Source organism: Photinus pyralis, unplaced genomic scaffold, assembly GCF_008802855.1.
Source record: "Photinus pyralis isolate 1611_PpyrPB1 unplaced genomic scaffold, Ppyr1.3 Ppyr1.4_LG7, whole genome shotgun sequence".
Taxonomy (NCBI): Eukaryota; Metazoa; Arthropoda; class Insecta; order Coleoptera; family Lampyridae; genus Photinus; species Photinus pyralis.
In genome coordinates this window covers 25017568-25030037 of record NW_022170738.1, presented here as the reverse complement: position 1 = coordinate 25030037, position 12470 = coordinate 25017568, and the positions used below count along the sequence as shown (strand labels likewise).

At 35.1% G+C, this 12470-nt stretch overlaps 1 protein-coding gene and 1 long non-coding RNA gene across 2 annotated transcripts; one reads left to right on the top strand and one right to left on the bottom strand.

Annotated features, from left to right (window-relative positions):
* Positions 1–7743: 7743 nt before the first annotated feature.
* LOC116177298 lies at positions 7744–9403 on the bottom strand. Its single transcript, XR_004146646.1, has 3 exons — positions 9165–9403; positions 9003–9116; positions 7744–8947 (listed from the first exon to the last, which is right to left on the bottom strand). It is a non-coding gene; the product is annotated as an uncharacterized LOC116177298 (long non-coding RNA).
* Positions 9404–9775: 372 nt separating this feature from the next.
* On the top strand, positions 9776–12065 carry LOC116177168 (prolyl 3-hydroxylase sudestada1-like). Its single transcript, XM_031496060.1, has 5 exons — positions 9776–10054; positions 10101–10762; positions 10980–11280; positions 11329–11528; positions 11782–12065. Exons 1-5 carry the CDS (start codon positions 9961–9963, stop codon positions 12043–12045), a joined length of 1521 nt encoding a protein of 506 aa, XP_031351920.1. The 5' UTR covers positions 9776–9960; the 3' UTR covers positions 12046–12065.
* Positions 12066–12470: the final 405 nt, after the last annotated feature.

Genomic DNA, 12470 nt, shown 5'->3' with positions numbered 1-12470 from the left:
TCATTTTTTCACCACCTATCGTGCAGATGTTTTCTGTGATAATTCTATTCTTTCTTTAATTTTGCCTTGCCTATAATTTTAAAATTAAATTTTAAAACTTGCAGTCGGTCATATTTTCCAAACTAAAGCAGATATTAAAAATCGCATCAACTTCTCAGGTCATTCGCCCTTTTTAATAGTATTGTTTGTACTTAAACGTTTTCAGGCTAGCATCATTTTTCCATGTAGGTACGCGCACATAGAACGGCATCGGACGGACGGTATTCTACGCATTTTTGATAGGGTACGTATCGCACATAAGTTATCGGAATGGCCGAAAGAAATTCAGTTCAGTCGTGTTTTAAAAACGAATTTAAATCTAAAAAAAGTGCGCGCGCGACTTAAAACTTGCGGAAACAGACTAAGTGAGAGAGAGGGAGAGGGGGGGGGGGAGAGAGAGGACGCGCAACGTGAGGCGACTGGGACAGGCGGTGTTTTTCACGATGTGCCGGGATAAACTGTATAAAGGACGATTAAGTAGTGTTTTGATTAGTTTGACGATATTGTATTTTGGTAATTTAATAGTTTTAGGATGGCCATCCCTCAGTAGGTAAGCGTTTATTATTATATTCATAGAAAACCGTTTGTTTATCATTTCCAACATTGTAATCCAACGCACGTTTCGCACGCAATAAAAAAAACGACACAGTATCTTTGTGCTCTCTCTGACGGGGTCATTGGATTTGATCAATTTTCAATAGACTTGTTACATGTGGTATTATAGATCACCTGTACAAAGTTTGAACCGAATCCGCCCAAGAGTTTGGCAGTTATCGTCTTCACGGACGCACAGACAGATAGACAGACACCATCTACTCTCCTATAATAAAGCTTCGCTTTGCTCTGCTCTGCCGCTGATAAATGCCAATGACGCCGCGACAAGTCCCTACCTACATCGCACACACGTCGTGATCGGCACGCACGGTGCGCATCGGACGGATTTTAATGTTTCTCAATTCGCGCCAGATTTTTAAAATCCGATGCCTACCGTCCGCACGTATGTGCGCGGCTGCATCTCATTCCATTAAAACTGTTTTTTTCCGATCCGTACCGTCCGTCCGATGCCGTTCTATGTGCGCGTACCTAAGATGTAAGCGGGTAAGTACCACGGTCCGTATACTAAACGGTTGCCTCACTTCCAACCAATAAAACGCGCTGCCAATTATGACGTACTGTACCGCAGTAAGCACCGCCCACCACACAATTCTCATGTACTATGCAAAAAGAGTTAAATTTTGCATATTTGTGTTTGTTATCGTAATGATATTTAAAGCTTCAATCAGTCGCGGTACAAACGTCAAACAAAAAGAAACGTCAGAAAATTCTACAGCAGGCCAGAGTACGTCACACGCGGGAAGTTCCCCTCTCTCTCAGCGCCCACAAACAGCAGTGACTGAGGCAACCGTTAGAATACGGACCGTGGGTAAGTACCACCTAACTATTGTCTATATCTTACTAAAATACGCAGAGAGTTTCAGGTACTTCACATGTTCCTCATTCCATCAGAATCCGTCAGGCACTTCTCCGTTCGTTGTTGAAGTTCGCACATGTTATGAAGAATATAGCTTCCGAGTAAATAAAATAAATCAAAATAACAAAAAAATAATTTAAACATATATACATAAAAAATAATAAAATACAAATAAATAAATAAAATAAAATACAATAAAAGAATAAATAAAAAAAATAATATAAAAAATTAAACAAAATAAAATCAAATTAAAAAAATAAAAAAATTGGAAGAACATTTTATCACCATAAAATGTTCTTCCAATTAAGGACCACCGTCCTTAATAGTGAAAAAGTAAAATCTCAACGCAACCCCTATTGGATAAACGTGACTGCGACCAAGTATGCGCGATTCTGCAAGGGTCATAAGGGATCGTATTACGGCAGTCTTATTGCGTACGCGCTCTGGTCACAATCGTAAAGGTTGCTGAGTAGACCACCGGCAGTACTAGTGAGTTTTGGCGTAATAGCGCACGTGCAGTGGCCACTCATTCAAATAGAGTAAACTTGCCATAAATCATTAAAATTTATGCACGGTGAGATCCTGGACTTATTGCATCTTTATTTTATTTTTTTAATTCACTTTATTTTATTTCTTAATTTTTTTAAAGTTACCTATAGGTGGTCAATTCCAAAACACTTCAGCATAATTGACAATTGTTGTACTTATTCTTTTCTAAACTAACTGAATGTCATAGTAAGCAAGTTTGTAAGGTGGGACACTGTGGGTCCAACTAGACAATTAGGTTCAACAAAATTTGAAGAGAATGAATAAAATGCCTATTGTGGGCTACAGGAAAAACACCCATAGTATGTGATGTATAATTTTTTAATCATTGATATTACACAAAACATGCTTTAATAACAATAAAATGTATCGATTGATAAATATACCTAGTGAATATTATTTAATATAATTAATTAACTTATTATGTTAATTTACACTTCAATCAATAGCCTCAAATTATTTTTCATCAAACTTCTGATTGACTCTAGAACTCTATGAGACCTAGGCGATGCCGCATTATGCCATCTACTGTATGGACTAAAGAGCCCATTTTAAATTGTGTGTCACTAGATGTACTTTAATTTTTGTGTGCTAGCCTCGGCGCTAGCACATTGATCATTACAAGATGCATAATTACACTAGGCATATTTGAAATCCTTACCAATCTTGTGCCTCAACATACTACTTTAAAATGTTTATTATCGGTTGCAAAATCATACTGACCACATTATAAATCTTTGGTAGTTTTGTGTGTTAACATATGTTTTTTTAAATAGAATTTGTTATTGGTTGAATAAACACAATGAGAGCATTTTAAATTCTTGACAGCGTTGTGTATTAACTGATGATTTTTAAAACTGAATTTGTTACGTGTTGCATAATTACACTGTGCACATTTCAAATCCTTGACTGTAGTCATATGCCTTAACAGATGTGTTTGAAAATTGCCCTTGTTATTGGTTGCATAATCACAATGTGAGCATTTGAAATCCTTAGCAGCCTTGTGTGTTAATAAATGGTTTTTAAAATAGAATTTGTCATGGGTTGTATAATCACACTGTGCACATTTGATATCCTTGGCAGTTTTGTGTATTAAAATATGTCTTTGAAAATTGCATTTGATATTGGTTGCATAATTACAATAAGAGCATTTGAAGTCCTTGGTAGTCTTATGTGTTAATAGATGTCTTTTAAAATATAATTTGTAGTAGGTTGCATAATCACACTGTGCACACTTCAAATCCTTGACAGTCTTGTGTCTTAATAGATGTCTGTGAAAATCAGATTTGTTGTTGGTTGCATAATCGCAATTTGAACATTTGAAATCCTTGGCAGATTTGTGCGTCAACAGATGTTTTTTAAAAAGATGTCGGTTATTAGTCGCATAATCACACTGCGCACATTTTAAATCTTTGACAGCCTTGTGGCTCAAGAGGTGATTTTTAAAACTGAATTGATTATGGGTTGCATAATCACACTGTGCACATACGAAATCCTTGGAAGTTTTGTGTATTAAAAGATGTCTTTGAAAATTGCATTTGATATTGGTTGCATAATCACAACCAGAGCATTTCAAATCCTTGACAGTGTTATGTATCAATTGAACCTTGACGGTTTTGTGTCTTAACACATGTGCTTTTAAATAGGATTTGTTATTGGTCGCATAATTACAATGAAAGCATTTGAAATCCTTGTCAGTCTTATGCATTAACAAATGTTTTCTAAAATACAATTTGTCATGAGTTGCATAATCACACTGTGCACATTTGATATCCTTGGTAGTTTTGTGTATTAAAAGATGTCTTTGAAAATTGGATTTGTGGTTGGTTGTATAATCACAATAAGAGCATTTGAAATCCTTGACAATCTTGTGCGTTAACAAATGTATTTTAAAATGTGATTTATTATTGGTTGCATAATCACATTGTGCACATTTCAAATCCTTGACGGTCTTGTGTCTTAACATATGTTTTCTAAAATCCCATTTGTTATTTGTTGCATAATCACAATTAGAGCATTGGATATCCTTGGCAGATTTATGTGTGAACACATGTTTTTTAAAAAGGGGTCGGTTATTAGTCGCATAATTGCACTGTGCACATTTGAAATCCTTGACAGCCTTGTGGTTCAACAGGTGATTTTGAAAACATAATTTGTTATGGGTTGCATAATCACACTGTGCACATTTAAAATCCTTTACAGTTTTGTGTATTGAAAGATGTCTTTGAAAATTGCATTTGATATTGGTTGCATAATCACAATGAGAACATTTGAAATTCTTGGTAGTCTTGTGTGTTCGTAAATGTGCGCGCAAACTTGATTTATAATTACCTGCAAAATCACACTGAGCACAATATAACAATTCTTCGGAATGTCCAATCACTAATTTATTTTCCCGCTGGACCTTATTTTCATCCCAACTGCTTCTAACATTAGAATAATCCGCATTAATCGTACTTTCGTTTACTTCGCGCTTTATTGCTACAGAGACGTCATTGTTGAGTAAAACTTTATTATCCACAGAGGCAATTATTTCTTCTTCTTGTTTGATTTCAACTTTTATAATCGCAGACATCACACAAGTTAGTTATTACAAGGGCGAACCACAAGTCCTTTTGGACATAATACATAATCAAAAATTGACACGGTGGATTGGTAACTTGGCCTTGGACATACTCTAGAGTCTAGAGCATAGAACAACAAACTTAGAATGGAAACTCTAATGAATTTAAAATGACGCGCCATCTCGTGTATGTTCTCAGCAGCTTTTGCGTGAATGGCGCCAAATTTAAATATTAAAATGTAAGCTACGTCCGCATTATACTGCATTTCTCCGGATCTGTAAAGCCGGCGCTACACGATGCTATGAATGACGATACGAACGTTTGATCGAACGTTCTATCAAAGGAGTTCGGCAATTCATGTGGCACACATGTTCTGCTACACGGTCGTGGCGATTGTTTGATCCCAACGTTTAGAAAAACATTTGTCTGTTCGCGCCAACTCACTTCATTTACAGAAGGATTATTATTTGAATTGCTACGAATCGTGTAGCTGGGTATCAAACCAACGACTGATTTTGTTCAAACGTTCGACACATCCCTTTGACTTGAGGTAATTTTACCGACACCGGACGGAACGTCTTCAAACACGAACGTTTGCCGCTCGACATTGGAAGTAGTAGCGGACACATGATGCGTCAAACTGTCAAACGTTCAGCGTTGGAAGGTGTTCGTAGCATCGTGTAGCGCCGGCTTAACAATAACATTGGATTTGACTAGCTGAAACCTAAAAGGTAAATGAATCCAGCCGGTGAAGTCCAATTTTGTTTGTTAGGGATCCAGATAAATTCAGTTTAATGCCGATGCACCTCAGCAGTCAGGGGCTTCAAAGAGTACAAACCACTTGATTTATAAGTGACAACTCCAATTAATCCAATCAAGGAGTTATATTTAATTTAATATGGATATACAAGATACAAGATCAACTTCATGGAATTCTACTTTATGATGCTCTCAAGATCGTTCTAAAAACAAAATATGTAGCAATTTATTACAATTCAATTAGTGTTACCTACTAAAGATAATGTGCGAACTTCCACACGCTTTAAACCTCTTCGTGTTCCAGGTTCTAAAGCGCAACCAGAAAAATGACGTTCACAAACCAAAAACTTTTGTGTAGATTTCTTCCACATTATATTCTAAACCAATTCTATTCGAGAAGGGAAGTGATAACAGATGGCGCTACCACAAAACAAAATGGGCGGTGTAAACGGGGTTAAATTGTGTTTTGTATGTATCGTATCATATCCAGTGAAACACTGAGGCACACAACAATAATTCTTGCTCTTATTTTTTTTAAAGAGGACGAATTTAACGTACATTCAGCCATAATGCTTATTATTTATCCCGTTTAGGTTGGTTACATATTTCTCCGCCACGTGTCGCGTCGATCTCTCCCCTTCTCGAATAAAAACTTGGGGTCACTAGTCACTAGTCACGCTAACTATGCGCCATCTATTGAATGTTCTCCAAACTAATTATATTTGTACTCAGTTGTTCCCGTTTACGTTTCCCTTCTAAGTTTTTTGTTCTGGGGTCTAGAGTGGGGTACGCTGTGGTGCACAGGTTGTTGATTTACGGTGTCTAAACTCTATTGCCGCTAAAGTGTACTGTTACCAATGAATAAAGACTGTTACCGAAAGTAACAATATATATCTATATCTAGTGACTTTAGAGTTACCTAAAGTCCCTAGATTACTAAAGTAACACGAATACCAGCCATTTTGGCTTAGTTTGGGAACCGCGATATTGGAAAGTATGTATTTTGTAGTCGCTCTTGGATAGGGCGAGTTTTGTGAGCGTATGATTGAATAGCCTTTAACATCACAAGAAATATATAGTTGCATCGCTTCTTCACTTAACATAAAACCCTTGTGTGTACCCAATTCTAATACCCAGTGCATTGATAATGAATCGCGTTACTTTAGTAATCTAGGGACTTTAGAGTTACCTACAGTGTTACCGTAATTCTCAGCACGACTTGCAAATATAGATGGCTGTAGTCGTAGACCGCATAAAGCTCGGATTATTCTTTTTGGGAGTAAACAAATCGATAAAATAAAATAAATGACAAAAAATAAAAATGTAAAATAATATAAATAAAAAAAATAAAATAAAGTAAAATAAAAATAAATAAAAATTAGTTAAAAAAATAAAACAAAATAGAAATAGAATGTTTATACTACAAAGAAGAATAAAGCCTAAAACGTCACATAAAGGTACTTTCGTCAAAAACCGAATTCTAACATTTCTGGGTATGTACAGTACACAAATTTGTATGTTTGTAAATATAAATAAGAACGAGAACTATTTTCTTCCACTAGGCGACAATCACAATTATTCCACTCGTAACGCTCAAGTTTTGACGGTTCCATTCCATTTTACAGCCAAATATGAAAGAAGCCTATTATACAGGGTTATTCTTCAAAATGAATACTCCAAATTGGTATTTATTGAAATATACGTTCAAGATAAACAATTTAAATACCGCATTGAAAACGTATTTTTCGATTTTTCTAATTCTTAATTGCAAGAAGAAACAAACCCAGCAAAAGTCTAGGCGGTAGCTAAATTCGATCCACACACGAGAAAGGGTAACTTCTTTTTACATGAGTGAATGGCACCAAAAATGTACATACGGTTCCGCAGATCGACCAGTGTAGGTAGAGGTAGGACGTAAACAGCCTCCTTAACGTAACCCCATGAGCAGATATAATAATCGCATGGGGTGAGATCGGGAGATTTCGGTGGCCAGTAGCTTAGAGCCAGATCTTGATTTCCCATGCGACCTACTGGCGTAGAGGTTAAATTTATATATTAAACTTTGAAACTTCCTCTTTCCAATATGGTATTTAAATTGTTTATTTACTTTTATAAATACGGATTTATTAAATTGAGGTATTCATTTAGAATAACCCTGTACAATTGTGTAAAGGTATTTAATTGCACTGCCTTGAAACATTAGAAATAATACTTAAGCCCGTTTGTAACTATCCCTTATTTAGACAATTTTTAAATAATTTTTTTAGAAACAAAAAAATTGAACATTTCATACATCAACTTTGATCAATTTTTTGGTAGTTATTTTAGGAACTGAAAGTTGTCCTATTTTTGTAATGTTTAGAACCTGTCCTATTTTCCCTCAATTTTTTAGTAACTTTTGACAGATTATAGAGAATTTGTAAAATTAAAATTAAATTTATATTCATTTTTAAAGCTCACTATAATACGTTGACAGTAGATCTTAGTTTACAGAAGATAAATATTTAGTCTCCAGATTTAATATAACATAGGTTATGTACAAATGTTTACATTTTACAGGTACTAAAAAAATATTATGGAATGTTACATACAGTTTCATCATTTATGACATTTTTAGGATAGCTTTATCTTTATTGAAGAAAAAAAAGGACTAAAAATTTGACTAAATAAGTGATCGTTACAAACGGGCCTTTATAGAGTGAACTATTACGATTGTTTTATCCTAGATGGCCCTTACGGGCTTACCAGAGGAGTTACACTTAGATCATACTAATACGCGTTTTCTTTCAATGATCCAAACGCGTTTGGGTTGTCAAATCGTGAACAAACTGAACATAAAAGTTTTGTGATTTCTTTATTGATCACGAACTCCTAATCTATTAATGCAAGGATATTTCTGCTGAAATGTTAGGTTAGTTTTATATCTGTAACTGAAGCATAATCCTGCAAGTACTTCCACCTACCTATATTTAAATAATTTTCATAATTCAAACAAAAAATACGTAATTCGAATGCAAATGTGTACTACGCCGTAAACTTAACCATACTTTGATTTAAATTCGCGCGTTCTTTCGTAAAACGTGATCCTACGAATCACGATCTTGAAATCATGATCGGGAAGTAGCCGAATGAAAGTGCCTATTCGCGAAAATCATCAACCAATAGATGGCGTTGAGACATGCAAAAAATTTGAAATAGGAGTGAACAACAAAAACTTTTACTACGGTTCCTATACGTTCGCGTGATTGTTTACTTTTGCATTTTCGTTCCATTTGCTTATTTGATTGTGTTCAACCCTTAGAGGAAACAGTCTTTATCAAGACAATTGTTAAACGCACGTATTGGAGTATAAGTAAGTATCAAAATTGAAATATAATAATAACAGCACTCTGTTTGTATGCCTTTTGAAACGGTAAAAGAACAATGTGGTTGCGGGACATCAAATGGAATTTCCAATACTTTTTGAGCGCTATTTGCAGAAAGGACATTATCTTCCACTGCTTCGATGTTTGTTTGATCCATTGTTTCTAATTCTTCTAGATTTACATTGGTATTATCGGACTGTAATCTACAGGGTACGTTGTAGTACCTATACACATTAGGAATATTGTGTAATGTCTTACCATGGTCTATCACTTCGTTGTACAGGGTTTCGCACTGTATCATGTGGTCTAACTGGTATATTCTGTGATGGTAAAACATTCTTTTTAAACGTCGCCTTACAGATGTCGAAGATGCTGTAAAGTTCAAATGAAACACAAAATTGTTTACAATGAACCACTCACCTGTATAAAATCTTCTGGTCGAAAATGTTTACTACATACAAACATATATTTACTTATGGGCTTTCCTATCCGCAATTTAATCTTCCACTGCTTTCGAAAAGTTAAATCCTCGGGAAATTTGTGTAGAGATACCTCACTTTCACAATATGTTGAACACTTTGGAACTGAACAAATTTTGCGAGATTTTATACACTTATTTTTATAAACGTTTTGCATTTTAAAAACTAATTTGAAGCCCAACTAAATGTGAATAATAATAAAAAGTCAAACAGGGTCAAGTTATAGCACAAACCCAAACAGATTCAAATTATTTAAATTTTGATAAATATATAAGGCACGGGAAATAACACATCTCCCAAAATGTATATATGCAACAAAACGACGGTGTTTATAAACAAATACATGAATAAATTATTTAGTAAACTGAGTACGTATTCCACAAATAAACACGGTATTAAATGGGAGTATTTTTGTTTTCACTTTAAAAGCGCTTACAAAAAATTATAATAGATGCCGCCCACTTCGTGATTTTCGCGAAGGAGTTACACCCAGAAACCACTGAACCATTATTAGAAATCCGCTCCTTACTGAGTGCCCGGTATGTGCGCGCGCTCTGTATCTCATATTTTGGAGCGTCCTTGAAAGTTTCTGTGCTGAACCAGAGACATCTCTCTCCATGTCTCTGTGCTGAACGCGCTCATTTATCCCGCGTTAACAGTACATAACCTCACCTTTCAAGTTTTCAAGAGTTTTTCGCAAAAGTTTCTATTTTAATATTTTACTTTTAAAATTAAACATGGATATTCCTGGTAATTCCAGCGAGCACCCTGATTCCGAAGATGACTGTGTGATAATTTCAAATTTGTTAACGAAATCCACAATTAGAGGCTGTATGCTTATTTACTGTAGACCATAATTCTTCATTATTTCTTTCAGATCACTACCCTAAATTAACAAAGGAGCAGTATGTAACCCCCGAACCGCCGACAAAATTAATGAAGCCTTCCCTAGCGATTCGAAATGATTTAACTACCACAGCATTTCTTGACTTTTTTCATCAAAATTATGTAAATAGCGAATATGCTGTAAATGATAACGTAGAGATAGTTAAAGAGCCCTTCAAAGTTTGTGTTGTTCATAATTTTTTAGATGATGAAGCGGTGCTACTCAAAATTCAAGATGAATTTAACGAAATAGAGTGGAACAAACGAAGTTTGGATTTATACGAGTTCTTCCAATCGAAAGATTTAAAAGACGTGCATTCATATTATGTTTCTTGCATGTATGAGTTTTTAAAGAATGATGTTAAGGACTGGATACAAAATCTGACCGGCATGGAATTTGTAAACATATCGGCGACGTGTAGCTTATACACCCATACCGATTATCTACTTGTACATGACGATTTACAGGGTAGCCGAGCGATCGCCTTTGTTTTGTATTTTTCTGGACCAGCAAGTTGGAAGACTGAAAGTGGGGGAGCTTTACAATTATTTGAAATGGACTTTGTGGGGGAACCTTCCGACGTCGTTCGAAGTATTTATCCTCGCAATAACCAATTTGTATTTTTTCCTGTGTCTACGAATTCGTATCATCAGGTTGGTAAGGGATTTAAATTTGTTGTGTAGGCTCAGACTTATAGATATCAAGGAGAACAAGTTAAAAGTATTAAATGCAATTACATTTATATTAAAAACGCCTTGTATTGTATTGCGTTAGGACTCAACTTTCTCCTTATTCCCTCTGATGTTTGGGTCTAGGTTTGGGTGCACCATTTCAATTGTTGCTAAGATAATGACCACCGACTAATTGTAGGTTGAAGAAATTGTCAATAGAGAAGACTGTAGGATGAGCATCAATGGTTGGTTTCATACAGTAAACCCATTATGCGAGAAGCCACCACAGCCAATCTCAAATACTACAGTCTTTACCGAAGAATTTATAAACCCAAAGTTAGTAGATTTAGATTTAGAATCATGGATACATCCAGACTATCTTGACTCTGAGACAGCCGAATCTATTCAAAAGCAGATGGAAGAGGAGTCGGAACTCTCTTTGCATGATTTTATAAAAACAGATCAGTGGCAGCAAGTGGTTGCAGATTTGTACTCGCCAGGTAAGTTTTAAAATAAACGTTGACTCACTGTACATTTGACTGATTTAGATCTTGAATGGGATCATGCCGGTCCTCCAAACCGACGATCATGTGATGTGCTTTGCAAACAGAATTTGCCCGACAATATTCGACAGTTTATTGACTTGTTTCTCTCACATGAAATGTTCGTTCTATTAAAAAATTATACAGATTTAGATTTTAAGCATGTGCGATACGAATTGCAACGATGGGGACCACAATGCTATTCTGTAAGTATTCTCCAAATGGACTGAACAAGAGGAAAAAAAATTAGTGTCATTCTTTATATAACATTTTTCTCCTGTACAAAACAAATTTATTTTTAGCTGCCAAGTATCTTACAGCCTCTGCCCACTGTTCAGTTCTACATACAACTCCTTTGTAATGTTGGGGCATCATACATTTTATAAAATTTTTTCTTTTTTGTTCAGTCCGGAGACACACTGTACATTATAGCCTGATTTTTATAACACTTGTCCTTAGCTTTTAAGTGACTACGACTGGTCGAACAAATCTGAATTGGATTTAGTTCTCTACCTTGGTTTGCCGGATACTGTTCCTATGGTTGGTGGAAAAACGATGTACATTGCTGTTGAGGATCGCATCGAAGAGGCTCTTGTAACACTTGATCCGCAAGAAAACTGCTTAAATCTTGTTTTTAGAGATACTGCTCGCATAACAAAATATGTCAGCAAGTGTAATCGGATCAAAACATTTTTTATGCTAATTTGTTCATATTCTGAATAAACGTTTTCCTGAGGTTTTCACACTGTTAAATGATTGAATGAATATTCCAACATTCACTGAGTAGAATTTGCCCGTCTCGATCTCTCATGTTCTCTTGCTAAGCATAGAAAATTACCAATTAACATTAAGGTTCTAATACTATTGTTTATTCGTTAATGAATATTATTAGAAAAGGAAAGAGACTTCATAGTCTAAGGAATAAACAATAACATATAAGTACACCAAAGATAATATCAGTGAATTTCTAGGATAATTATAAATTCAATGATAATATCACAGACCGTCAAAGTTGGTATTTTTTAAATGAAACACCCTGTATATTTTGACGTCAATTTTTTGCATACTTTTCAAAATTTTGAACTGACATGTTTCTACCGTCAGTCATTTTTATTGATTGGATCTGCTGCCATAAATACAATAAAAAA

Bases quoted from the DNA above. Each gene is read 5' to 3' on its own strand.
- LOC116177168 (XM_031496060.1), top strand. From the start codon at position 9,961: ATGGATATTCCTGGTAATTCCAGCGAGCACCCTGATTCCGAAGATGAC. The intron at 10,055-10,100 runs GTATGCTTATTT...TATTTCTTTCAG, and splicing joins GAAATCCACAATTAGAGGCT to ATCACTACCCTAAATTAACA. The intron at 11,529-11,781 runs GTAAGTATTCTC...ACTTGTCCTTAG, and splicing joins GGGGACCACAATGCTATTCT to CTTTTAAGTGACTACGACTG.